Source organism: Oryzias latipes, chromosome 15, assembly GCF_002234675.1.
Source record: "Oryzias latipes chromosome 15, ASM223467v1".
Taxonomy (NCBI): domain Eukaryota; kingdom Metazoa; phylum Chordata; class Actinopteri; order Beloniformes; family Adrianichthyidae; genus Oryzias; species Oryzias latipes.
This window is the reverse complement of record NC_019873.2, coordinates 27,008,642-27,036,133: the sequence shown is the minus strand read 5'-3', so window position 1 is coordinate 27,036,133 and position 27,492 is coordinate 27,008,642. Positions and strand designations below refer to the sequence as shown.

The window sequence follows — 27,492 nt, the reverse complement described above, 5'->3', positions numbered from 1 at the left end:
CTCCGCTCATGACCTTGTATACGTTTCCAGAAAGACAAGCAGAAACTTCTTCCCACATTTTAAAACTTTCCATCGAAGAATAAGGTGAAGGGCGAAATGCTTCAGTGGGCACGTCAAATTTTCTGATTAGTAAAAAAGAGACAAGCCAGTCTATTGAAGCTGCATCGCCTAAAAAGGTTCTGTGATGTTCTGCAAAGCTGCAGAAATCTGAAACGCTGTGGTGCTCGTAGCGGTTACTGCCCTCACACTCATGGCATTTTCCTGCAGACATCATCAAAAGGCCCTGACTAATAATGGATCAAAAAAACACGTATAAAAAGGGAAACCCTTTAAAAATATAAAGGATGAACAAGAAATTAAGTAGATGTAAGAAGCATGAGGAAGAAGCCCACTAACTGTTAATATTCATTAGTTTTTTTAAGTAAAAACTAAATTATTTAATTTAAAACTTGATGTTCTCAAATTATATACATTCATCTTATTATTGCTTAATACCATATATATTTAAACATGAACACATTGCACAGGGCAGGCCACAAAGTACTGAAAATACTGGAAAAACTCACTTTCAGACCCATCATAGTGTGGGATTTCCCTGAGCCTGTTTGCCCATAAGCAAACATGCAGGCGTTGAACCCTTCAAATGCAGCTTTCAACACACCACAACCCAATTCCTGGAAAATCTGAGCAAAACAAAATGCATCAAGAACAAATATGCTGCAAGCACAAACTTTGGTAAAAAATAAAATTAAAATAAAGATCAGAAGATCTTCCATCATATAGAATAAACATGTACCTTCTGCTGGGATGCAAACGTGGAGCTTTCTGTGTCCATGGAGTCAAAAGCAAAGTCAAATGAGAATGTTTTCTCTCTGTCTTTCACCTTTTCCCCTCGCACAGGTGAAGACTAACATAAAAACAGACAAAAACTCAGATCATTGTTGACCTTGTTCACTTCTACAGACTGTTCTCGCATCATTTTGTGATTCCATACCTTCTGAATGGATATTGTGTTCCCCCTAATGTGAACCGTTTTCTTGGATGATAATTGCTGTTCCCTGTGTAAAAAGCCAAAAACAATCAACTAAACATTTTTAAGAACATCAACAACAACCACAGTTGGGTTAAAAAGCTTTTTTTTGACAAAGTTATCATTAGAAGAGCTCAAAAAATATATATTCAAAAACAAAATGTTAAAAAACAAATAATCATCATGAGCAAGAAGAAGTAGTGCCAATTTTTAAGCAAACTTAAATCTACCTTTTATTCAAAGGGCGGACTCGAACAGCCACGCGCACGGAAGACATGATAAAATAAAACCACTCAAAGGAATGAAACATTCAGGTCGTCACCCTTGTCTTTCTGTTTTCTTCAAGGTAATGAATTAATCTTCTTCCACGTGAACGTCGACTAATTATCACACCTGAGGAAGAAAGGCTACTTTTACTGGATGCACTACACAAATCAGGCACTAGGGGGTGCACTGAGCATTGTTTAGTGTGGCATTTGCAGTGTGATTTCCCGACTTAAAAATCTGTCATTAGCAAAAGAAATGTTATAAAATATGTGGTACTTTAGTTTATAAAATATTGTTCTGAATGGTATGATTTTTCTGTAGTTTTGTTTTGGTGGTCAAAGTATGATGTGTTTACATGTTAGAGTTAATGTCTTACAGTATGCCAGTCAAACATACAATACAAAATCCTATGATGATTATTATTTATATTATTCGTTTGTAAACAAGACAGAAAACATTTTAAACTATTTTTTTCCGAAAAATTTGAACGCACCACTTCAACCATTTCCCATGGTGCAGTTGGGTAGAGCCGAGCAGGCGCCGACTTTCAAAAAAACATGGCGGAACCTTGTTTGGTGCTAAAAACGACTCTAGATCCCGAAGTCTCCGAAAATCAATCCGCCGCAAACAGCGAAGACAGCAGGGTGAAGCGGCGACTGTCTTTTCCCTCCGAAAAAGAAATTAGTTCACGAGAAGAACCGAGTTTAACGTACTTAGACCTGAGTTTACAATGTCTTTCTGACGATTCAAACTCTCCTCAACCGACTGACGAGAAGCTGTCAGCGACGGTCCCAAACGGAACCGATGTCTCTTCTGAACAGCGCGAAGAGGACAAAGAAAACACAGAAATTCATCAAGGTAACAATGTCGAAAGAGTTTAGAAGAATTTTAAAAGGAAACACGTTTATCTCATTCTGACTGTTATGTGGTCTTCCTGCTAAATAATTAGCATAATTTGGCTTTAAAATAAACCTTTATATTTTAGCCATCGATTTCTTTACATAAATCTATATGTCAATTAGTTAATATGTCTACCAGGTTACTGTGATGTTGGCAACAGATATGGACTGTTTACAGAAGAGCAACAGGAAGAGGAGGAGGCCACTTCCTGTCAGGAGTCTGCCAGTGAACGCCACTCAAACACGCAGGACAGGGATGCTGAGGTGGTGAGGAGAGCAAAGGAAGAAGGCTGCGTGAGCGTGATCTTCCCCGGCCCCGTGACCCAAGATGGCAGCTACCGTTTTGTCAGCGAGATCCTCAAATGCGTTCTCTACCAGCGGCAGCAGCTCCCCATGACGTACGAGCAGCTCGTGTTCTCCCAGAAGCGGCAGCAGCAGCGAGACGTGGAGGTGAGAAGCACATTTCCAGCCGTCGGTGGCTCTTATAGAAAATTCAAATTGTGGTGTTTCTTTTCAGGATAAAGATGTGGTGAGACCAAGGAAGGTCCACTCCGCAGACGTGGATTACAAGTGTCAGCAGACCCTTCAGGAGCTGGAGGAGGTGCTCCACCAGCTGGAAGTGCTGTTCTCCCTCAGCAGAGTCCCGCGCGTCTTACTGATGATGGGCGGTTCCCTCGTCCTGCCGAAGGAGCTCTACGAGATCAACATGGAGGACCTGCTGCTGGTCGGCGGGGAGCAGGGTCTGCGAGCGTCCTCCTGCCTGAGGCTCCTCTTCCGCACGCTCTTCGTCGCCGACCTCCTGTCCGACTCCAGACCCGTTCGCTTGATGCCCACCACCGTTTTAGCCCTGGCTCACAGGGATTGCGGCGTGGACTGGTTTCGCCCCAAATTACAATTCAAGATTCCCACCCGGGTCAAAAACCAGATCATCGCTTTGGCCACAGATCCCAACGTCTGTGAGAAGCAGAGGGAAAAGGCCGACTGGCAGGATTATGTTTGGTTCCAGGCACCTGTGACTATTAAGGGCTTCAGCAACTAACACTAAAAGGGATTTGGATCATCAGAATGTGTGTCTGTGTGGAATATAAACGAGTGGATGTTTATTTTAGTAAAATGGTTGTTTTTTTTCGCATTAAGATCATGACATTCATGTGCATGTGTGTTGATTATTATTTTTACCTTTGGCATACAAAAGAATGTTTTGTCTTTGTGTGGGGAACAGAATATGCAGGTATTTCCAGAAAACACCAGACATCGCCGCTTGTGCAATACATTTTAATGAACAAGACTTGAACGGTTTGACAAAAGTCGTTGCTTTTGTTATTCATATCTCGGGACACAGTTAACATCCGTTATTCACTGAAAATGATTTTTAACTAGCATCAAGGAGAGCGAACCAGGTGCAGAGAAGATTAAAGCATATTTGTGTGAAGAATGATGAATTACAATTAAAACCAAAAGCATCATGACTCCTGCTCTGCATTTACAGCTTCTCCACTTTCTTCACAAACTGGATGATGTCTTTAGCGAGCAGCTGGGGCTCTTCGAAGGCGGCAAAGTGACCGCCGCTCGGCATGAGCGTGTAGGACTGGATGTTCCGATATCTGATCTGAGCCCAGGATTTGGGACAGTGCATCAGCTCGTTGGGAAACGCCGCCACACCGGTGGGCACGAAAATCCCGGTTCTACAACACAGAATAACGAGGATCAACAGCTTTGAAAAAGAATGTCAGGATTGGAGAGTAAAAGTTTGTGTGTGTGTGTTTGCATACAGGCCATCGATTCTGCTGTTGGGGTCGCTCTTGAAGTTCTCCTTGTAGAAGCGCATGGAGGAAACGATTGAGCCGGTGGTCCAGTAGATCATGACGTTGGTCAGAAGGTCATCCAAGCTGTACTTCCTGTAAAAAAGGATGTTCACTGAAAAATTAACCCCAGTAAATGAGCCTTTACACGTGAAGCCTGAGCTACTGCAACCCGCCCCCCAATTCTCCCCTTGCCACACTGGTTAGAGAAGCACACGACAAATTCATTAAAAAAAAGAAATTAACTGCAGCTTTTCTATTGGTTTTATCTCCATGGCAACCACTTGAAATTCTGGTTGTCTGTCATTGTTGGAAGAATCTGCAAAAAGCAATCTTTTTTTGATTTCCTTAACAGGTTTTTTGTTAACCCCACCCACTTTCCTAATATGTTCGTGTCGTATGTCCTGTCGCCTAGCAACCGTGAGTCCCGCACAGGAGAGGAGAAGAGAGGAGGCATGGAGTTTAAAAAAATTCCCTGCTTATTTGATCCAACTTTTAATCTTGGAGGTGTAATTATTAAAAAGGTGTAATTATCTCCAACTCTGGGTCCCGCTTCACGGTCCGCCATTGTTGTCAGGACAGGTCCAAGTTGGGCCGCAATGCATCTTGGGATATATGCAGTGTAGAAGGACACACCAGACCAATCCTTAAAATCGTGAAAGAGAAGGACGTACTCGGCTGCATTTGAAGGAGTCGCTGAATTCGGACAGCGCTTGTCGCTGTGACGTAAGCCGCCCACAAAGAACGCAGCCCTCCAATGTGGACACAGCCATTGCTCTGTTCAGCTTGAGGATTCACATTTTAAAACTTCACAACGTTCCAGTAAAAAAATGTGCAAGCAACGGGAACGCCAATTTTGCAAGTTGGCCACACTAACCCCATTCAAAATGTAAAACTTCTAAAAATCCAACATTAATTTACAAGTAGCTTCCCAACGATGCTTGATGAGGTGATGGATAGAAATCCCTCAGGAGTTTAGATTTCTTGTTGACTTTTTTTTTTGGGGGGGGGGGGGGGGGGGGGTCAGGTGATTTCAAGATGGTGGCCCCTTCCTGAGGTCAAAGGTCAATAAAACGTTAAATCAGGTGGCGTATGTGTGAAACATGGGGAGAGGTTGCCATAGAAACGGAAGCATTTTTTTTTTTTACCTCTCCAGTCCCCCGTCGGCCAGATCTCTGTTTTTGTAATCGGTCCAGGTGGAGAACTTCTCCAAAATGTAGGCCGCCAGCCCGACAGGAGAGTCGTTGACCCCACAGCCTGAGGATGAAATCGTTTTGAGAGGGGATCTCGGAGGACAAGCGTGACCAGCACTCTGTCCCCGGTCTCCGGGCGTGGCCTCTCACCTGCGGTGTCGGGTTTGGTGGCCTGAATGTGCATGTAGCCAGATTCCTTCAGGATTTCCCAAACGTTCTTCTTAAAGAACGGGAACAGCCGTCGGACGTCCTCCCGAGTGAGGCCCACCAGGAAGGGCAGATAGGGGCCGATCATCAGAGACAGCATTATCTTGAAGCCCCTCGTGGACATGCACATGTTGAGATGGAGACCCTTCACACACCTGCAGAAGATCAAATGCCAGACCCTTTCACTTTCTTTCACAGCACTTTGTTCAGCTACGAGAGTTTTGACCGTCTTTGGGAATCTGTTCTCACAGAGCAGACATTGTGGTTCCCACAGGCTGCTGTTCAGGACTCACTCAGGCTTCATCTGTGCCATGTTGGTCGTGATGAGGGAGCCCCAGTCCCCTCCTTGCACATAGAACTGCGAGAACCCCAAACGCTCCATCAGCTTCAGGAAAATCCTGGCAACGGCCAGGCTGTCCAACCCTGCCGAGGAGAAAGACTTTGTCCATGACTTCAGCGTGAGCGGGAAAGCCTGGGATCGATGAGGCGCCACCCACCTTGTTTGTGAGAGGCTTCGGAAAAGCCGTAGCCCGGGATGGACGGGATGATGACCTCGAATGCAACGCCGTCCTGGTTCTTAGTGAGAAGTGGGAGAATCCCGTAGAACTCGTAGAAGGAGCCTGGCCAGCCGTGAACGAGCATCAGAGGAAGAACCCTCTGGCCGCTGGCGTGTGACGGGCGCACGCGAAGGAAGTGCACGTCCAGTCCTGCAGAGGATTCAAAAGGGTCGAAATGTTCGAAACTTTTGTGCCTGAAGAAAAATCTCCAAGAAGCCCCCAACAAAATTAATTATGGACCACATCCCTTAGAGCCCCCAACTTTAGCACTACACTCTACAACTGAGAACTTTTCAAACATATGGAATCTTTCTGACTGCCAGTTTTGATGTGATCAGGACTTAAATAATGTAAAACCTTCTAGAGAAGTGTTTCTTTCTGTTTTATGATTTGGTTTTTCAAGTTTGTCTGTTTAACTGATGTTAAATTTACTTATCTTTTGTTCTTTTCATTATATTATCGTATTTTCTGCATTGTGGACTTGTCTTGTTTTGTATAAAAGTTTATTTTTTATATGGGGTTATTTGAAAGGTTGCATAAAAATGCATTTTAATAAACTGGAGGGAAAAACAGCTGCCTTTAAGATCTCTCTTGGAAATAAACCCCAAAAAAATAATAATAATTGCAAACTTTAAGAAAACGTTGGGGAAGAATTCGTTATATTGTCCAGCATGAAGTGTTTATTTGTGTTTGAGGAAATGCAGGAAATGAGCTACAGGAGGAGTTGTTCCAGATAGGATCTGCCTGTTTTAAGGTTTGCCTTGATGGAAACTGCAGAGGGAGGCAGGGGCCGTCAATAAAGTGCACAAAAACATCCCAAACAAACAACAGCAGTTTCTCAGTGACTCAACTATAAATAATCTCCAAAACATGGCAAGAACGTATCATCGTTAAAAAAAAAATTCCACAGAAATCTGTAATATTATTCCTCTTTCTGTTAAAGTGAACCAGCAGGTTCAAGTAACGCAAGTTGTAGACGCCCCCTTATCTCCTCGCTCCAGAACTACAACTGTTGTAGTCCTGATAAAAATTAGCACGAAAAACAAAAAAATAGATTTTAAAATAAAGAAAAAATCTTCGCTTTTGTAGTTTTATAAAAAATGAAGAAAAAAAAGTTTGAACAAAAACACCAGTTTTATTGTTGTGTTTTTTTTTATTGAATGCAGTAGGCTTCCGTAGACTACAGAGTTATTGGCTATGTCCGAATTCCCACCCTAACTACTAAAAAATGATATAGAGCGCCACTATGTAGTGCCCTGAATTTAAATGCAATTTGGACACCATGCTCACTGCTTCTTTTTTTTGTTAAACGACGGATATGATTTAGATTTCATGAAGTAAAAAAATCTAATTGATATGAGCGTTTTACAACGATTATTTATGAATCCACTGTCTTCCGAAGATAAAAAAAAATGTAAGTGCATTCTTTTGGAAAAACTACAACTGTTGTAGTTCTGACAAAAATTACAACGAAAAACAAAAATATATATATTTCAAAAAACGGAAGAAAAAGTTATTTGCTTTTGTAGTTTAATAAAAAAAATAAAAAAGACAAAAAAAGTTTGAACTAAAACACCAGTTTTATAGTTGTTTTTTTTTTAATTGAATGCAATAGGCTTCCGTAGACGACAGAGTTTCTGTTTTGTTTTGTTTTTTAAATGTATTTTTGGTTGCTTGTGTGCAACCGAAACACTGTTTAAGAGAAAAGCAGTACAACAAAACTGTGCATACCTTCGATTTTGGTTTTGAAGTGTGGGTACGTGTTCAGCACCGCCACCTGCTTCTTCCAGTCAAACTCATTCCTCCAGTAGGACACCACCCTCCTAAGATACGTGGAGTTGAAGCCGTACTGGAAGCCACTGTGCTCCAAGGGCTCAGCAAAGCGGGTTCTGTCGATGCGGTCGTGCAGGTCCTGTTGAAGAAGACCACTATGGCATAAGAACGCCTGCAGCTTTTTGAAGGCCAGGTCCTCCATACCTGGATCTCTCTGTCTGAGGCTTGGATGGTGAAGGGATGGACGGCTTCATCCTCGGATGCTGGCTTCTGGCCTGTTCCCCACCAACCGTCTCCAAGAGGAATGGTCTTCACTTCGCTGCTTCTGCGAGCGAAAAAAGCCAAAATTCCTGTGGCAGCAACAACGGATCCAATGATGAGCTGCTGCTGGACAGTCTCCAGGCCGAAGAAGGAGTCTCTAAAAGATGCAAAACAAATGATAATAATAGAAATAATAATAATAAATGTCACTACATTCATTAAATCCGGAGCTAAAGAAAATATAGCCTTACTTTAAAAGATGCAGTCTCTCCATTCTGCGGCTCACAGGTGACCTTTAACCTGCTCTGATTACAGGACGGTCAGTTTTTTCCCTCCACTTAGTAAAAAGAAAAATGTCTTTTTTACACAGTTCTGACTGTTACAACATACCTTTTCTGGCACTTTGAAGTGTCCGCGGGGCTGTAGGAAAGTCTTTCACTCTGGAGGACCGAACTTTACTTATTATAAAGTGTCCGTTTAGGGAAACATTCCAAAATCCAATGGCGACAGACTTTCAGGCAGGAGGGGGGAAAAAACCCTAAGACGCGGGTTCATGTGGACCTGAATTCTGATTGGTCCACGCGCACGCCACTCCGCCCATTCAGCAGTGACGCAGTCTTAGGAGAAACCGGAAGCGACGTCGAACTTGTTTGTGTTGTTTTTGGTGTTTTCGGCTTCTTGTCAAAAAGTCAGGATGTGGAGGTGCGTTTTTCTGACGGCGCTGTTCGCCGTTGGGTTCGGTTTTATGACGGGGGGGTTGATGGACATTGACAGCCATGACGCAGGTGTCCTGGACGCCCTGAATTACGCCGTTCGGAAGCACAACAACCGATCCAACGACATGTACGTCAGCCAAGTGACCGAGGTGATCGGGGCTCAGGCGCAGGTAGGAAACTTCTGATCTTTGATCCTTTAGATTAACGAGCTCTAATTAGGTAAAACTGTTATAAACGCCACAGTGACGTGGCCATTTCTCTATTTTTAAAACTGCGCCACGTTAGCCTAGCATAACAAAACCTTTGTTAATAAAGTTTTCAACATTCAATAGTTTTTTAAGTATCATTTTGAATATTTAAATCTTTATTTGTTATTGTCTCTACATGTTTAAATGGGTTTATGATGGTTTAAACTGAATCAAAACTTCTTTTCTAGCTCGTGATCGGTTTTAATTTTCGTCCTCTTTATCTTCCTTAGTCTTTGTTCTTCTTTTCCTCCTTTCAGTTGCTCAACAATGAACTATTTTAAATACATTGTTTGCATTCAGTGTATTGTCATCCAGGGCGTTGTCAAATGAAGGATTGTAATATCTTTATCTGTATTTTTCTTGTTTTTGTTGAATTTAGACCCATTAACAGAATATACAGACAAGTGCATCCAAAACAAAGCAAAGAAAATCATATTTTTCTACACTGACTAAATACAGCAAATTATATATGTTATCAAATAGTAAACAGAGAATAACAAATGGTAAATGGTGTAAACCTGTATAGCGCCTTTCTATTTCCCTAAAGGCCCAAAGCGCTTTACAGTCACAGACCCATTCACACCACACATATACACACACATACACACACACACCTGCTGCCGAACACTGGCCCCAACGGTTCACCCAAGGAGACTTCACCACATGCGTGGGAAAAGCAGGATTCGAACCTGCAATATTCCAATCAGAGGTCGACCGCCCTAGCACTGCAAGAAAAAAATTACTCATCAAAAAATAAATAGAGTTCCACCGTATGGGGCTTTAGGAGGAGGAATATTTTAAAATTAAGTAATAAATCCAAAACAATGTAGAAGAAAAACGTTTTTGCTCTGCATTTATGTATATAAAGTTTAGTTTGAAGAAGTATTGAATTAACTTTATTTTTAATGCTTGCTTGTCTGAATCTTCCAGGTGGTTGCAGGTGTCAAATACATCATCACAGTGAAAATGGCCAGAACCTCATGCAGAAAAGGCAGCGACAATGAAGTGTGTAGTGCTCACACAGACCCACAACTGGCCCAGGTATTTTTCTTTTTTTCAATAAAACAAAAAAAAAGTTGGTTTACATGCAATCAACACGATGTTACTCTGCTTTAGTGAGTCTCTTTAATCCAACTGAACGTCCCTCGTTTGTGTGAATAATGGTGTTGTTGTGCTCTGGTCTCTTTCAGCCCTACCAGTGCACCTTTACTGTGTGGAGTCGTACGTGGCTCAATGACACCAGAGTGTTGAAGGAGAAATGTGGGTGAAGGAACAGCTCAGGAATTCATTCGGATCAACATTGTTTGCTCTGATTGTTATTTATCTGAACTCTCTTTATAATAATTGAAAACTGTAAACATCCATATATGCTTATTTTGATTTCCCTTATTCCGTTTTTTATTTGTTAAAACTTGTAGGTCATGGATTAATTACCCTTTCAGTTTTAGCTCTAATAAATGAGCAAGCTGCTAACTTTTTGTCTGTTAAAACCTGAACAAATTGATCATTAAATCTGCCTTTCATGTCTTCTGAATGTGTCCCTTTGGTGGTTGATTTCATCTGGTTCTGACATCAAATTTCTTTTGGGTTTTTTCAACTTGCATGGTAAACCTCATGTTTGAAGAATGGATTGGTAAAGCTGGTTGGCCAGATTATTAATCCACCCAGGTAGGTCTCTGACAGTTTCAAGGCTGATTTAAGCAAAACTAATCTTAAAAATGGGAACAGCATCTTTGCCCTTTATTATGTATTTGAAAGATCCATTCTTCCTACATCCACTGCTTCCTGTAAACTTTAGACTTAAATTTTATTTCTTAAGTTTCACTTGAATCCACCTAATTTACATATTTCTACAAACATCCTAAAGTGTAAAAACATCACTGGAATCTTTCTTTTCTCTTAAATGATTCTCATCTCTATTCTGTGTACAGATTGTGTCTTAAAAATTAGAAGCATTTTATTTTCTTGTTCAGTTTAAGAAACTAAGCAATCTAGAAAAAGGAAGAAAGTTAATGCAAAAAAAGGAATGCAGAAGTAACAGACAATATTACTTTGACATGAAGCTAAAGTGCAAATTTGTTATATAAAGAAAAGAAAAATATATAAACCGTGCTAAAATTCCACAATGCTCTTATACAGCTGCGAGGACAAATGCTAAATTGGCAGAAAAAAATTCAAAACTGTCAAATTTAAATTGTTTTGACTAAAAATACCAAATAAAAACCTTAAAAGGAAGAATACACGTGAAAGAGCCTAATGTTTGCTAAAATATTATAGGTTTGTATGATTTAGCAAATGACTTGTAAATTGAAAACCGTGTTTTTATTCTGTTGACGTGAAATATTTTTGACAGGTATTTACCGTGTTAAGTCTGAAGTATTAGGTGTTCAGATCAATTACAGCCCTAAAACAGAATATCCTGAGAGCTCTAAATGATTAAAAACTGTTCTCCAGTACGCGGGCATAGACTATCTCAGGGAGGCCAAGGAGTGTGATCCCCTGGTAATTGAAACACACTCTCCGGTACCACCACCCCTGCCCGCCAGTCCAATGGTACCTGTCTCCGACTGCCATGCAATGCTGCAGAGACTTGTCAACCAAGACACTCCCGCACCATCCAGAGACTTGAGGTACTCGGGGCGGACTTCATCCACTCCCGAGCCTTGCCACCGAGGAGCTCACCGACTGCCTCCGTGACTTCAGCTTGGTGATGGACCCACCCCAAAGTCCTCAGCCTTGAAGGCGTGTCAGCACGATTGAGGAGATCCTCAAAGGATTCCTTCCACCGCCCGATAATTTCTCCAGTCGAAGACCACCCGAGACCTTGCAACCACAGACAACCACAGCTGGAGAACATGGTCAACTTGGACTCAATGTCCAAGTTTCTCCATATCTGTTTGAAGGTCTCCTGAATGTGGGAGTGGAAAACCTCCCTGACGGAGGGTCTCAGTCAGATGTTCCCAGATGTTCCCAGCAGATCGTTTGGGTCTGTTAATCCTCCTTCCACACCAATCCCAAATCACCACTAGGTAGGGATTGGTGGACAAGTCTGCCCCTCTTTACCTGAATGTCAAAGAGAAAGATTGCCTGAAAGGAATACAAAGTAGATCATCGATCTCCTGCTTAGTGTGTCCTGGTGCCACGTGTACAGATGGATACTCTTGTGTGTGAACATGGTGTTTGTTGTGGACAAACTGTGACGACCACAGAGGTGTGCATCAAGGGGAGAAAAAAAAACTGTCTCAACTGAACCATGACAAAAGCCAACCGAGATTAACCAGAAACAAAAGAGACGAAATGAGAAAAGAAATTAAGAAATTTTTCAAATTGATCAAACCAAACAATGACAGGAACCTCAAACGTCATCCTGGAGTGATGACAATGAGAAAACAAGATCTGACATACAAAACATCTTGACCTGAAAAAGTATAAGCTAGAGACAAAAACATATTTTTTTTTTATCATAGAAAAGATTATAAAAAATCTTTTAGATAAATTAAAAGATGTGACACTGAAAGTGGAGACTCTCGCTGCTGATTGGCTGAGGTCCCCCCCTCCCCCCTATGTCCTGATAAACTATAATAAACATGTGTGTATAAAACTGGAGGAAACATTAAGGTTATTTATTCGGTTTTGTGCCTTTGGCTGCGTTCAAGGAGCAACAATGACGTGGAAACTGGCTTTTCCTTTCCTGGCGGTCCTGCTTGCCGTTGGGTTTGGTCTAGACCCAGAAGGTTTTGAGCTCGTAGCAGCCAACGATCCAGAAGTCCAGACGGCTCTGACGTTTGCCATGGATGAATACAACAAAGCCTCCTCAGATATCTACCTCTACAAAGTGACAAAAGTTATCAGAGTTCAGAGAAAGGTTGGTACCATTTGACCGATGAGCTCTGTAGATGAACAACATTTGATAGAATCTAGAGAATAAGAATTTATTTTTGAAAAAAGTGAAGTTCATTGATCTGCTTTAAGATGTAAAAGCAGTTTTTGTGCATTTTGAAAAAGTCTTTTCTGTTTTCTTTACATCATGACTATTTTTTTAAATATATTTTACTGAGAACAGTTTATTTTAAATATTTCAATCTTTGTCTTTAAGTAAATTCTTTCTTTTGTCTGTCAATTTGATTCACTGCTTGTTTTACTTTAAAATAACATTACATTCTTTTTTTTTCTTGCCTAAAACAGTACCTGGAAGGTTACCAGTATACCCTAACTGTGATTATAGCAAGAACCCTGTGCAAGAAGGGCAGTGTGCCTGATTGGTGCCCTGTCTTCATGGACCCAGATAAGGCTAAGGTACTTATTGTGCTGTGTTTTTTGTCCTAAACAGATACTAAAAAACAGTTCCTTGTTGTGTTTAGGTGTATTTAACTGTGAAAAATGATTTCTGGTCGTTTCTTTCAGTCTTACCAGTGCAAATTCGTTGTGCACAACAATGGATGGTTGGGACGTTGGGTGATGGTGGAACAGAGGTGCTCTTAGACGAAATCCACACGGATTCATCTGGAATGATTCAACTGTTCTGCATTTCAATTAAAGAGTGTTTCCATTCTGTGTGTGATTACAGAAGTTCTCTTTGAACTATATGTGATTTCAGGAATAAAATGTGAGCTTAAACTATGGATGAAGAAAAAAGTGTAATTAATGAAAGACCTGGTTAAACAATAAAGATATTTGATTTGATTTGATTTGATTGTATTTGAAATGGTTTACTTCAAGCAATCGAAGCAAGAACAATGCAAAAAACAATACAATCAGCAGTTATACATTCATACAAAGACGTATTTAACTCAGGATAACTACTTTTAATATAAACATCACAATCCTAACAAACATCCTGTTTGAATGTATGGATTTTTTTTTACCAAGCGAAGTTTTATAAATCAAGGAATTGATTGACATCAACTGGTTAAATTAAATCAAAGAGATCCCACTGCAGCGACCTTGTTCACTTTGAAGAAGCAATCGCTAATGTGGAGGATCTCTCTGAGGAAAACACTGGAGTTCAAATAAAAATGTAAAAGGGATAAAATACATGCAAGTAAAAATAGAGTAATACCCAATAAATAGATACACGATTAAATAAATGAGGACATACATACATGTTGCATCCCTGAGGTTTCTTCTTTTTTTTAACGGGAATTCATTTTTGGCAGGGATGCCCAGTTTAGTTTAGTCCGTTTAGTTTAGTTTAGCCATTACCTACTGAATTCTATGACTTCATGTACTTTATGATTTTGAGTTTATCATAAAATTACCGGTATGAAGCCCATTGATTTGTCTATTTAGCAAACTGCAGTGATTTGTGGCACAGAGGAGACTGATTGACAAGGTCTCCAGCCAATCAGGACGCAGAACACAGAGCACTGTGTAAATAAAAAAAACATTTAAAATTGCAATGAAAAACATCTGCAAATCAGCGAGACCGTGAAAACTACATAAATGCGACAATTTCAATAAAGAAAGCTCTTCGGATTAGAAAATAAAATAAAAATGTATTTGCGGCATTTGAATGTTGGATGTTTAAGTGGAAAACTATTTCAGGGAAATTAATGTGAAATCAAACACAGAAACTGATGGTAAAAAAGAACAAAGCCTTTCAACATAAAATGCATTTATTGCATTTAGTAACAAAAGCACCTTAATATCATCTAAATAAGAAATCATTACATTTTAATTGACACAGTTTCATAGTTTCATTGTACTGTGATAAGAGCAGACTCAAACATCAACAATTTGATTATAAAGATATTTGGAAAGACTAGTCCTTAATAGATAAAAAAGTACAGACAGTGAGTCTTGTATGAAGAACCAGGATAAAACTTGACACATAAAAAGGACAGTATTTTCCTTTTTTCTGTATTTTCCTACTAAACCATTGTCATTGTGCGTTTTAATAAAAGGTGGTGTGAAGGAGACCAAGACTTGTGGATGGAGACTTCATTTTACAAATATACATGACAAAAGCTAACAGGGATCAATCACAAATGAGACACACAAAAAAACACATATAAAATTGATTTAACTAAAAAAACAACAGAAACAAAAAATTCAACCCTGAGTGGTGTTACTGTGAGAAAAACAAATTCTGAACAGCCTTGAAATTAGACCACCGTCGTGACTTCAAAAGGTTAAAAGGGAAAACTTTCTTACCACTATTTGAAAAATAAAGATTATAATAGCTTTTAAGGTGAATCAAAAAAGACTCACGGAGAGACGGCTCAGTAGTTTCTCACTGCTGATTGGCTGAGATCCCCCCCCCCCCCATGTCCAGATAGACTATGATAAACCTGTGTGTATAAAACTGGAGGAAACGTTGGGGTTATTTGTCTGGTTTTGTGTCTTTGGCTGCGTTCAAGGCACAAAAATGATGTGGAAACTGGCTTTTCCTTTGCTGGCAGCTCTGCTTGCCGTTGGGTTCGGTCAAGACCCAGATGGTGGAGTGGACGCAAACCCCAACGATCCAGAAGTCCAGGCAGCTCTGAAAGTTGCCATGGAAAATTACAACAACGCCTCCCCAGATATTTACCTCTACAAAGTGATGAGGATCATCAGGGCTCAGATAACGGTTAGCAGCATTTAACTCATGAGCTCTGCAGATAAACAGGATTTGATGGAATCCAGAAAATAGGAAATATTCTTGAATAAAGTTGGAGGAATCTTTTCTGTAAATTAATTTCTGTTGTGTTGTCTTGCAATTTGATTCACTGTTGAAGTTTTGTTTTCCTTTACAATAACTCCTCTTTCTTTTTTCCTCTGCAGCAGCGGGAAGGTTACAGGTGCATCCTTAATGTGATTATAGCAAGAACTGTGTGCAAAAAGGGCAGCATGGCTGATTGGTGCCCTGTCTTCATAAATCCAAATCGGGCTAAGGTAATGATTGTATTGATAAATGAAATTCAATATAAAATTTGTGTTTTGTCCCTGAAGGGAAAGTAAATAACAGTTTGTTATTTTTGTAACTGTATTTTAAAACTATAAAAAAAGCTGAATGATGTTTCCTAATCTTTTGTCTTTCAGTCTTATCGATGCAAATTTGTCGTGCGATTCAATGAATGGACAGGAATTTGGATACTGCTGGAACAGAATTGCTATTAAGAGAAAACCACACAGATTCTTCTGGATTGAAGTTGTTTGCCGATGAACTGAAACAGGAAAACACAACAACAACAAAAAAACAATATCAGCAATGAAACTGTAAATCAAAATCTGCTGTTGCTTTGTGTGATTACTGCTTGCTTGTGACAAACATTTGTTAACTGTTATTAGACTTTTCTCCACTTTACTGCATTAAAACGTTTTCGTGCTGTTTACTGAATAAGAGCAAAGAAACTAAGCCAGAATCCAAATTCCTCCACTGTACCCCCACTGCTTCTCCTTATAGCCCTCCCATTTATCACTATTAGAATCATTATCACTGTCATTATGATCAACTTTTTCAATCCCCATAGGGAAATTCAGTTGTAGTAGCAGCACAATGAAATAAATACAAAATATACAGGAAAGAAAAATCTCTTCTATGCATGAACACACATGGCTACCAGATGAATTGTGGAGTTTGATGGCCGATGGCAGGAATGACTTCCTGTACCGATCCTCAGCACAGATTCATCTGGATGAGTCTACAGCTAAAAAAGCAGTGAGATATGGAAAAAGTAGTGTCTAAGTACGAATTCCCACTCACTACATAGTGCGCTAATGCGTTTGCCATTTTGTAGGGCTGTCAAAATCTACAATTCCAAAATCCAGTGCCCTAGAAATTTCCCAGACGTCTCTGCGCAAAGCCAGTGTGCAGTGATGCTCTCTAGATGAGTAAACCCTGGCTGCAGCCTGCAGAATTGCTCAACCAGTTGCTCTAGATTGGGGAATATAGACCACAATGCATTGCGTTTGAAAAATGTTGTCACAAAAATGTATGTAAATGTATTTTCCTACATTGACATTTTCTTCATCAGAAACACAGTGGCGTCCGACTTGCTCTTAAAATCCAGGGCAGTATATAACCTCGCACCAAATTGTTTTTTAGTAGTTAGGGTGAAATTCGGACATTACTACCGCTCGATGACGTCATTAATAGTCATACATAACAACCGGACCCCCCCCCCCACTGGCGGAGGGATAACCAGCCATAAGTCGCAATGGCTCCTCCATAAAAAATACTTTTGGACACCACCAAAGCTTCAAATGCCCCTATGATTGGAGCGACAGGGAGGAGCCAGAGGGGTAGGGAGGTTATTCGGATTCGGCCTAAGTAAAGTACAAAAGCAAGATGCTGAAGTACATGTTTGCTTACAAATAATAGATTAAAAATTGTTTTGCCAGCAATTGAAACCGATACCAAAATTCCCAAATACCTTTTTTTTTTCACTCCTACCATTTAGATATTTCCAAAATATTAAAATATCACCAAAAAAATCGATCCTTCAGCTATATTCTTCAACGGTGGTGTAATGAGCTCCTTTTTTTCTGGGGAAAATATCTATAACACAGCTTTGACAACTGAAAAGGACAAGGAATTTTAATAAAAAGTTCTATTACTTTTTGTGACAAAAATACATAAATGTTATCTAAACAACGAAGAGTTACATTTAGAAAAAACTGTTTTCGTCATAGTACTGCACTGAGAGGACAATTGAAGGTCAGTTTTTTTTCCAGCGTGGAATTCTTCCAAGAAAATTGTTTCTTGATAGAAATGGAGTCTGTCGTATCTTCAAAATGATTCACTTCTTTTAGCAAATTTTCGCATAAAAAATTGTGTTTGGAGATATGAAGTTTTTAGAAAGCAGTCAAAGATGTTAAGAAAGAGAGATTTTAGTTGAAACAAGATTGGTAAGGAGTTGTTCTTCACAGATAAAAAAGTACAGATTATGAACATCAAATGAAGGACCAGGACAAAAAGTGTTTAGAGATCAATGACAAAAGGACAGAGGTATAGAACAACCAAATGCAGGAGACTAAGTCACTTAATTTAATAAATGAACTTAAACATGACACAAAAGCCTGATCAACCAGAAATATGAGAACATCAGAAATCTGAAACCTCAATCTGGAGTGATCAACAAACAACAAAAATATCACTGCAGATACTAAAATCAAGAAAACACACTTTAAAAAACCATCTTGACCTTAAAGTATGTAATTTCTTTATCCTAGATTTGATTCTAAAAGCAAACAATCAAAGAGTCTTGGTAGCTCTGAAGTTTGAATACAAAAAAAACAAAAGATATTTACCTTCACAAAGTGGTGGAGGGGATCAGAGAAAGGTTGACTTATGAATTTCAAAATTTCTTTGAGCATTTGATGTCATAGGCTGGTCGATTTTTAACATTTTAATCAGTTGTCTCGTCATTACAATCTTTTTCTTTGTAAATTTCTGTAAAATAGCTTAGGATTGAGTTTTTAGAATTGTTTGATGTTAAATACTTTTGTAATGTCCAGCTGGACGTAATGAAAAGTCAGAGACGTTTCCAAATGTGAAGCCTTTGATGTATTAGCCTTACAAATCTAAAAATTCAAAACTCTTCAAACTTTAACTCTCATAATTTTTCATAACCTGCTTAAAGAGATTCTTTATTACATTCTTAAGTTTGAAATTTCAAGAAACTCAAGAAGCAATAGTTGTAGGATCTTTTGTTTCTTAAATAACCCATTGGTAACTTATAAACACAAAAGATTGCCTTTATATTTATGTTCTGTTGAAAATCAAACCGACTTGGGCAAAGTGACAATCCCTTAAGTAAGAGGTGAACTTTCCCTCTGGAATGACACTTTGGATCACTTACGACATTTAGCATTAATTCCACTTTCATTAGACCTCATAAACCAGCTGTTTGAAAATACAAGACACTGAAGAAAACAATAGATAACATCCCAAAAAAAAAATAAAAAGCAACGTCATGACTTGAAAAAGTATTTCTTAAAGGAAAAACTTACTTAATGTTATGGAACAGATTGTAATAATATTTCAGATAAATTCTAAAAAGTAGTTTGGAGAGATGATGCACAAAAAGTTTAGACTTTCACCGCTGATTGGCTGAGATAAACCCAGAGGAGCCTGTGTGTATAAAACTGGAGGAAACATTGAGGTTATGTGTCTTTGGCTACGTTGAAGGAACAACAAAGATGTGGAAATTGGCTTTTCCATTTCTCACAGTCCTGCTGGCTGTTGGGTTAGGTCAAGAACCAGAAGGTGGATTGAACGTAAACCCCAACGATCCAGGCGTCCAGACAGCTCTGAAAGTTGCCATGGAAGAATACAACAAAGCCTCCCCAGATATTTACCTCTACAAAGTGATGAAGGTTATAAAGGTTCAGATTAAGGTCGGTGACTTTTAATTGATGAAATCTGCAGACGAACAGGATTTGATAGAATCCAGATTACAGAAAATGATGTTGAACCAATGGTCACAGTCAGACTGGTGGATATTACAGAACTACTTGCTTTGCTTTTAGACAATTTGAAAGGTATTTCTATTTTTTGTAAGTTTGAAATCATTGACATACCTAATTTTTCTGTTTATTTATCATGAAGGATTTCTTTACACAGAACAGGCCAAAAAAAAAAGGCAGTTTGCTTTTTGAGATCTGTCATTTCATTTATGTGTTCCCATGCAAATTGACTTACTGCGGAAGTTGTGTCTCTTTTCAATTAACAAAAATCCTCTTTCAGTACCTGGAAGGTTTCGAGTACACCCTGACTGTGACGATAGCAAGAACTGTGTGCAAAAAGGGCAGCATAGCTGAGTCGTGTCCCGTCTTCATAAATCCAGATCGAGCCAAGGTAGTTATGGTATTAAGAAAAATGTAGGATAAAAAATGTCCAGCTTTTTTTTCCTAAAATGAGAGCTAAATGTACCAGCATTTAACTGTAGTTCAATACTTTCAAATGAAGATGTTTGTCTGCATGAAGGATGATTTCTGAACGTGTGTCTTTCAGACTCAACGATGCACATTCGTTGTGTGCAACTGCCTGTGGAGGCCACAATGGATGTTGCTAGAACAGAAGTGCTCTTAGGACAAAACCACAGCGATTCATCTGGACTGAAGTTATTTACTGATCACATAGAACTGAGAAACACCAAAATAGCAGTTGACCAATAAAACCTTTAATTTAAAAGTCTGCTGTAGCTTTGTGTGGTTGATGTTCACTCATTTGGACATTTCTCAGCAAAAATCACTCTCTGTATAAATGAATTGGATTGAATCAGAATTGAATTTTTATTGTCATTGCATGGGGGGAAATGTGGGAACACATAAAGGAGGAGAGAAAAACAGTGTTTCTAAAACACCGGCACTATATTGCAAAAAGTATTTACTAACGTGCCTTGACTCACATATGAACTGAAGTGCCTTCCCATTCCTCGCCCAAAGAGTTTAATATGATGATGGTCCACCTTTGCAGCTATTGGTGGAGAAGGCCTGGCTGTCAGTCTCTGCTCTAATTCATCCCAAAGGTGTTCTATGGGGTTCAGGTCAGGACTCTGTGGAGGCCAGTCAAGTCCATCAACACCAGACTCTGCCATCCTTGTCTTTATGGACCTTTCTTTGTGCACTGGTGCACAGTCGTGGAAAAAAAAACTGTTACCACAAGGTTGGGAGTATGGACTTGTCCAAAATGTTTTGGTATCCTGAAGCAGTATCCTAAAGATTATGAGAAGGCATTCGACCGTGTCCCCTGAGGTGTCCTGTTTGCTCTGTGAGTATGGGGTCCAGGGAGCCTGACTGAGGGCTGCCAGTCGCTGTTTGACCGGAGCAGGAGCTGGTGTGCGTGGTCGGCAGTAAGTTGGACCTGTTCCCTGTGCATGTTGGACTCCACCAGGGCTGGTCTTTATCTACAGTTCATTTCCTCTCTGCCTTTACAGATGATGTTGCCATGTTTGCGACATAGAGCCAAGACCTCAAGCCTACAGTGGGGCGCTTTGCGGCTGGTTTGAGGGTCAGCACTGCCAAGGCTGAGGTCTTGGTTAAAGCCGCGTTGCCCTTTAATTTCTGATCATGGACACTTAGTCGGATTTTACCTTTTATGTATTTAAAAAGGTCAAGATTACCCGTCAGAACGCTGCATTGGCATGAGGTGACATGTCAAACTAATGTGCTCCTAAAAGGCAGAAAGAGTTAAAGAAGAACTCCAAGTGGATCTGCTGCCTCCCCAGCTTTAACCCCTCGATGCCTGTATTTATTTCCAGCTTTGAAAAGAAAATCACCTAGAGTATGTTTTTGCTTTCAAGTTGATGCTAAAGTGGTTTGATGCATATTTGCATCAGAATGGAGCAGAGCAGGGAGACTTAAGCCCTTCCATCGCAGTTTCTACATCCAAACTGAGAGCTTTTTCAAACAGTTTTTTTTTAATCAGCTCTTGATTCCCAACGATTTCAATATATAAAAAATCAAAAAACAGGTATACAATACAGGGGTGTGTCAGGAAGGACATCCAGCGTAAAAATCTCTCCCAAACCAAATGTGGGACACAGTGGAAGCTGATTCGTTGTGGCGACCCCCTGGGGGGACATGCAGGAAGGTCAACGACTACAGAAGTTTGATTCACTCAGCAGTAAAATAAGAATCTGTCAAATAAAAAAATAAAAAAGTTCAAGATTGTTCAAACTTGAATACTTAGCCTACCGTCATTTTTATAACCTGTTTAAGGGATTCCTTTCACATTCTGAAGTTTTAAAAATCAAGGAACTCAAGGAAAAATTGTTGGAGGACTTTTTGGCTTCACGATGCTTCATTCTCAAGCAACAAATTTAGATATATTTTTATTTATTATAAATACAATTGGATTTTATCATCATGCAATCAGTTTTTCACATGGTGATATAACCCGCTATATCACTTTCGGCGTCATGGGGATGCCGGAGCCTGACCTGTCTATTGTTGGGCGAAGGCAAAGTACACACTGGACAGGTCGCCAGCCTGTCAATAGGCCACACAATCTCCCAGTCAATCCTAGGGATCAATTTAGAGTAATCAATAAGTGATGTTCTGTACAAGTGCTTAAAATAATATCAAACCAACCTGATAAAAATGAGGATCTCTTAACTTGATAAAATGTTGGAGAAATCACTGCAAACACCTTTTATGACAATTCTCTCTATGCTGCTGCACTTCATTCTATAAAATGACAGATGAATTGGTACACGTTCTAAAATAGGTTGATTAAGACGCAAAATCATTTCAATGGAAATTAAATTTAAGAAACAGAAACATCTAATTTCAGTATAATGGACGTATTATAAAGTCGTTAAGTCATTAAAAAAAACAAAAACATTGTATTGGTTCTAACCATAGTACTGTGGTTAACATCCCAGCTTTTCCAGTGTGGATGTTTTCCAAAAAGATCTTTTTTATCGAGGATTTCTTTATAATGATGCACAAAGTTTATCTGCTTTTCTTGAAAAAATGGGCAGATATGAAGTTCTTAGAAAGCAGCCAGACATTACAAAAAAAAGTACTTTTGGTTCAAATAAGATTTGAACTGAGTTGTCTTGTATAGATAAAAAAAAAGTACAGATCATGAACCTCGTATGAAGGACCAGGACAAAAACAATTCAGATGACAAAAGGACAGAGAATGTCTTTGAGGTGGCGTTAGAAGACACAAATGTAGGAGAATTAAATAAATAAACATAAATGTGACAAAGATAAAAACAAATGAGGACATTAGAAACCTGGACTGATGTTACTGGAGAAACAAAGTCGAAAAATGACACAACTACTTATAAAGATACACTGTAAAAAATAAATAAAAGATAAAAGACTAAAAAGACCAACTTATTTTGATTTGTTTTTAAATGGTTTATTTCAAGCACTCAAAGCAAGAATAATGAAAAAAACAATACAATCAGCAGCTTTACATTCATACAAATCGGTGTCAAACGTGATAATCTTGACCTTAAAATTTATTATCTAAAAAAAAAACGTCTTATATTTATTATAGAACAGATTAAAATAAACATTAGGATACATTTTAAAATGTCGTCTGGACAGATGACGGACAGATAGTAACTTATAAGACTCTCACTGCTTATTGGCTGAGATTTGCCCCTCTCCCCATTGTGCTGATAAACCTGTGTGTATAAAACTGGAGGAAACGGTGAGATTATTTATCCGGTTATGTGTCTTTGGCTGCGTTCAAAGAACAACAATGATGTGGAAACTGGCTTTTCCTTTCCTGGCAGCTCTGCTTGCTGTTGGTTTTGGTCAAGACACAGAAGGTTTTACCGAGTTGAAAGCCAACGATCCAGGCGTCCAGACAGCTCTGAAGTTTGCTATGGATGAATACAACAAAGCCTCCCCAGACGTTTACCTCTATGTAGTGGTGAAGGTCATCAGGGTTCAGAGAAAGGTTGGTAACTTTTGTCTGATGACATCTGTAGACAAACAGGATCTAATAGTGTCCAGAAAAAAGGAAAAATTGTTGAATTTAGTCAGGCTGCAGAATCTTACAGAACTTCTCTGCTCTACTTTCAGACACAGTTAAAGTGTATTTCTGTTTTTTTGTTAGTATGTTATCATAGGCTGGTCTATTTTGTGAAATGCTAATTTATATGTTATAATTAACCGTGTCTTCTGTTACTCTGACTCACTACTGGAGAAATATTTCACCTAAAACAGAATCCTTTTGGTTTTTCTAACAGTTTCTTGAAGGTTACAAGTACATCCTAACTGTGAAAATAGCAAGAACCGAGTGCATCAAGGACAGCGGGGATGGACCGTGTCCTGTCTTCACCGATCCAGTTTGGCAAATGGTATGAGAAGTTTTTTAGTCAACTGCAATTTAAGTCAACGAATGAAGATATCTGTCTGCATGGATGATGGTTTCTGTTTTTTCTTTCAGGAATATCAATGCAGATTTGTTGTGTACAACAGTGTGTGGTTCCGTCGTTGGATGCTGCTGGAAAATAAATGCTCTTAGGAGAAAACAACAGAAAATCTTCTGAATTGAAGTTTCTTTTAGGTTAACATGAAAATGAAACACTAAAATACCATTTGGCCAATAAAACCTCGAGATGAAAAACTTGCTGTTGCTTTGTGTGATCAATGCTTCCTCAGCCAGATATCAGTCAAGGGTGGTGGGATTTTTTCCCCTTCAACTTCCATCCACAAATGTAATTTCCTTAATGTGGTTTGAACATAAAACGGTGACTTAATTTTTGGTTGAAAAAAATTTAAATCACTAGAAAAAACAGATACAATTATAAATTCATGTAATCACCTGTTGATGTCTAATATGACGAGATATTTATAGACTGTGTAACTTGGTGATTTTTTATAACATGTTTAAGTTTTTTTTTTTTATCAGATAAAGTTTGAAAATCATGAAGCAATTTTTTGGAAGCCTTAATCCTCTAAACACTATAGTATATACTCTATAAAAACTTTATAAACTTATACTTTATATATAATTTGTATATAAATATACTTTTTATATATACATTATAAATACAATTTGAGTTTAATATTTATGAAGCATGACAGATTTTTTATAAATCTTGACAGTGAGAAAAGTCAAAATCACAAAATAAAACAATGAAACATGAAAAGATGTCAAGTTGGCTCAACAGCCTCCAGTGTTAAAGATCAAACCCCATCAATTTAAATGTTAACCTTGCTGGAAACATTTACAAAACTGTTCTCAGACTTCACTGAGATCATTAAAAACGGACAATTTTACATATTTTAAAATTTAAATGAAAGAATCTGACTTTATCAAAATTTAAATGGATGTTTTGTACAATTTCTTAAAAACTTCCACCAATTTGGACAAAATGATTGTAAGAAAATTGTAAATTAATTCACTTCAAACAGTCTCTGTAACTGTCAGTGACATTTTACATAACGCTGCTGCACTGCATTCTAGTAAAACAATAAGAATACATTGTTATAAGTTTTTATGTTGATTAAGACGCCAAAAATATTAGAAAGTTTAGAAATACAGAAACACGTAATTTCAGCAAAACTGACTGGACATAAAACACAGAAGCTGATTTCAGAGAAGAGCAAACAATTTCTATGTACATTTTGTCACAGAGACACTTGAATCACAGTTTTCAAACGTGAAGTTTTTTCAGGCAGCAAGATTTTTTTAGAAACAAAATCTATTGTATCTTCAAAATGATGCACAAATTTAATCAGGTTTTCTTATAAACAGTGATTTTCTGATGTGAAGTTCTTAGAAAGTCATACATTATAAGAAATAATCCTTTTGGTTCTGATAAGATTTGTTAGGAGTTGTTCTTTATAAATAAAACACAGATCATGAACCTTGTATGAAGGATCAGGACAAAAACTGTTCAGAGATCAAAATGACAGAGACTTTCTTACATATAAAACACTGAGTTATCGTAATAATGTCAATATTTCAAGCATATAATCAAAGAAATGTGGTGTGGAAGACCCAAAAGGAGTCTAGCAAGACAAACACGGCAAGTGGAATTAAGACTAAGTTCAATTTTGGTCTCATCTGACCACGTAACTTTCTCCCATGATCCTCTGGATCATCCAAATGGGTGTTTGGCAATCTTTAAACAGGCCTGTACATGTGCTGGTTGAAGCAGGGGAACCTTCTGTGATTTCAAACCATGACGTCTTAGTGTGTGACCAACCTTGGAAATGGTGGTACCAGCTCTTTTCAGGTCGTTGGCCAGCTCCTCCTGTGTAGTTCTGGGCTGAATCCTCACCTTTCTTCGAATCATTGAGAACCCAACAGAGGAGATCTTGCATGGAGCCCCAGTCTGAGGGAGATTGACAGTCATGTTGAGCTTCTTCCGTTTTCTAAGAAATTCTCCAACAGTGGATTGTTTTCCATCAAGCTGCTTGGCAATTGCCCCATAGCCCTTTCCAGTCTTGTTTAGATCTACAATTTAGTCTCTGGTGTCTTTGGACAGCTCTTTGGTCTCAGTTAGTAGTTGGGGTCTTACTGATTGTATGGGGGTGGACAGGTGTCCTGTAATGTGAGTCATAGATTATTTTTTTTATTTTGTGTCTCACTGTAGACATGAACCTAAGATGTAAATGTCAGACCCCTCCATGATTTCTAAGTGGGAGAACTTGCAAAATCACAGGGTGTAAAAATACATATTTGCCCAATTCTAAGTCCTATTAGCCGTTTTTGCACTCTTCTCCTCAGAGTAAGCAGGTTGTAGGATGATTAACCCTGATATCAGAATCTATTACATGTTGAGTTAACCAAATGTTCCGGAACAAGCCCCTGATATTCACAAAATAACAAAAGAAACTCTGGACAAAGAAAACTTCAACTTAGAAAAAGCATCGACACAAAACTTTGATAAAACAGTGATAAGAGAGAACAGAGTGACAAAACAGAAAATCTTTAGCTCAATCACCTGGATGTCTTTATCAAACGCAAAAACAGTTAACAGTGAATATGTGACTTAATCTGAAGAAAAATGCTCTTGATGTTCTGAGATTTACACTCATGTCCAGATAAACTATGATAAACCTGTGTGTATAAAACTGGAGGAAACGTTGAGGTTATTTATCTGGTTTTGTGTCTTTGGCTGCGTTCAAGGGACAACAATGATGTGGAAACTGGCTTTTCCTTTCCTGGCAGCTCTGCTTGCTGTTGGGTTTGGTCTAGACACAGAAGGTTTTACCGAGTTGAAAGCCAACGATCCAGGCGTCCAGACAGCTCTGAAGTTTGCTATGGATGAATACAACAAAGCCTCCCCAGACGTTTACCTCTATGTAGTGGTGAAGGTCATCAGGGTTCAGAGAAAGGTTGGTAACTTTTGTCTGATGACATCTGTAGACAAACAGGATCTAATAGTGTCCAGAAAATAAGAAATATTGTTGAATTCAGTCAGGCTGCAGAATCTTACAGAACTTCTCTGCTCTACTTTCAAACCCATTTAAAGTGGATTTCTGTTTTTTTGTTAGTATGTTGTCATAGGCTGGTCTATTTTAATTATTTTCATCATTTTATTTAACATCATTATCATTCTAATTTATACATTTCGGTAAAATAAAACAAGATTGAGCTCTTATCAATGTGTTGTTATGAACTGCCAATTTATGTTATACTTAGCCATGGGTTCTGTTACTCTGACTCAATGTTGGAAAAGTATTTCACCTAAAACAGAATCTTTTTGGTTTTTCTAACAGTTTCTTGAAGGTTACAAGTACATCCTAACTGTGAAAATAGCAAGAACCGAGTGCATCAAGGACAGCGGGGATGGACCATGTCCTGTCTTCACCGATCCAGTTTGGCAAATGGTATGAGAAGTGTTTTTGTCCTGAAGAGGCAGTAAAACATGTTTAACTGCAATTTAAGTCAACAAATGAAGATGTCTGTCTGCATGGATGATGGTTTCTGTTTTTTCTTTCAGGAATATCAATGCAGATTTGTTGTGTACAACAGTGTGTGGTTCCGTCGTTGGATGCTGCTGGAAAATAAATGCTCCTAGGAGAAAACAACAGAAAATCTTCTGAATTGAAGTATCTTTTAGGTTAACATGAAAATGAAACACTAAAATACCATTTAGCCAATAAAACCTCGAGATGAAAAACTTGCTGTTG

The 27,492-nt window shown here is 38.8% G+C and overlaps 7 protein-coding genes across 9 annotated transcripts in view; 5 read left to right on the top strand and 2 right to left on the bottom strand.

The window, feature by feature from the left end:
* The window catches only part of LOC101165914, a 30,871-nt gene extending 29,487 nt beyond the window's left edge, over positions 1 to 1,384 (bottom strand). For both annotated transcript variants that reach the window (XM_011484695.3, XM_023963705.1), the window contains exons 1-4: positions 1,261 to 1,384; positions 995 to 1,058; positions 797 to 907; positions 567 to 683 (exon numbers count right to left, since the gene is read on the bottom strand). In XM_011484695.3, the coding sequence (XP_011482997.1) occupies positions 567 to 683; positions 797 to 907; positions 995 to 1,058; positions 1,261 to 1,340 (372 nt within the window). In that variant the 5' untranslated portion in view covers positions 1,341 to 1,384. The remainder of the gene's footprint in view (positions 1 to 566; positions 684 to 796; positions 908 to 994; positions 1,059 to 1,260) is intronic.
* A 422-nt stretch (positions 1,385 to 1,806) lies between these two features.
* On the top strand, positions 1,807 to 3,665 carry mad2l1bp (MAD2L1 binding protein). Its single transcript, XM_004077473.4, has 3 exons — positions 1,807 to 2,155; positions 2,375 to 2,646; positions 2,714 to 3,665. Exons 1-3 carry the CDS (start codon positions 1,855 to 1,857, stop codon positions 3,233 to 3,235), a joined length of 1,095 nt encoding a protein of 364 aa, XP_004077521.1. The 5' UTR covers positions 1,807 to 1,854; the 3' UTR covers positions 3,236 to 3,665.
* LOC101166982 (epoxide hydrolase 1) lies at positions 3,454 to 8,529 on the bottom strand. 2 transcript variants are annotated; one of them, XM_004077472.4, is made up of 10 exons: positions 8,380 to 8,529; positions 8,241 to 8,294; positions 7,933 to 8,146; positions 7,687 to 7,867; positions 5,896 to 6,105; positions 5,692 to 5,821; positions 5,342 to 5,553; positions 5,147 to 5,255; positions 3,969 to 4,094; positions 3,454 to 3,881 (listed from the first exon to the last, which is right to left on the bottom strand). In XM_004077472.4, the coding sequence occupies exons 2-10, from the start codon at positions 8,261 to 8,263 to the stop codon at positions 3,680 to 3,682; spliced, it is 1,407 nt and encodes a 468-aa protein (XP_004077520.1). In that variant the 5' UTR covers positions 8,264 to 8,294; positions 8,380 to 8,529; the 3' UTR covers positions 3,454 to 3,679. The 2 variants fall into 2 exon arrangements, with proteins under 2 accessions (XP_004077520.1, XP_020565398.1); XM_020709739.2 differs by having other exon boundaries at positions 8,241 to 8,289; positions 8,380 to 8,524.
* On the top strand, positions 8,487 to 10,487 carry LOC101167477 (cystatin-C). Its single transcript, XM_011484693.3, has 3 exons — positions 8,487 to 8,875; positions 9,884 to 9,994; positions 10,144 to 10,487. The coding sequence occupies exons 1-3, from the start codon at positions 8,684 to 8,686 to the stop codon at positions 10,219 to 10,221; spliced, it is 381 nt and encodes a 126-aa protein (XP_011482995.3). The 5' UTR covers positions 8,487 to 8,683; the 3' UTR covers positions 10,222 to 10,487.
* Positions 10,488 to 11,141: 654 nt separating this feature from the next.
* LOC105355827 (cystatin-C-like) lies at positions 11,142 to 13,636 on the top strand. The gene is made up of 3 exons (XM_011484692.3): positions 11,142 to 12,818; positions 13,139 to 13,249; positions 13,358 to 13,636. The coding sequence occupies exons 1-3, from the start codon at positions 12,618 to 12,620 to the stop codon at positions 13,433 to 13,435; spliced, it is 390 nt and encodes a 129-aa protein (XP_011482994.1). The 5' UTR covers positions 11,142 to 12,617; the 3' UTR covers positions 13,436 to 13,636.
* Positions 13,637 to 23,065: 9,429 nt separating this feature from the next.
* LOC101166737 (cystatin-like) lies at positions 23,066 to 23,974 on the top strand. The gene is made up of 3 exons (XM_004077471.2): positions 23,066 to 23,299; positions 23,592 to 23,702; positions 23,792 to 23,974. Exons 1-3 carry the CDS (start codon positions 23,099 to 23,101, stop codon positions 23,867 to 23,869), a joined length of 390 nt encoding a protein of 129 aa, XP_004077519.2. The 5' UTR covers positions 23,066 to 23,098; the 3' UTR covers positions 23,870 to 23,974.
* A 2,261-nt stretch (positions 23,975 to 26,235) lies between these two features.
* On the top strand, positions 26,236 to 27,482 carry LOC101166492 (cystatin-like). Its single transcript, XM_004077470.3, has 3 exons — positions 26,236 to 26,694; positions 27,079 to 27,189; positions 27,303 to 27,482. Exons 1-3 carry the CDS (start codon positions 26,494 to 26,496, stop codon positions 27,378 to 27,380), a joined length of 390 nt encoding a protein of 129 aa, XP_004077518.1. The 5' UTR covers positions 26,236 to 26,493; the 3' UTR covers positions 27,381 to 27,482.
* Positions 27,483 to 27,492: the final 10 nt, after the last annotated feature.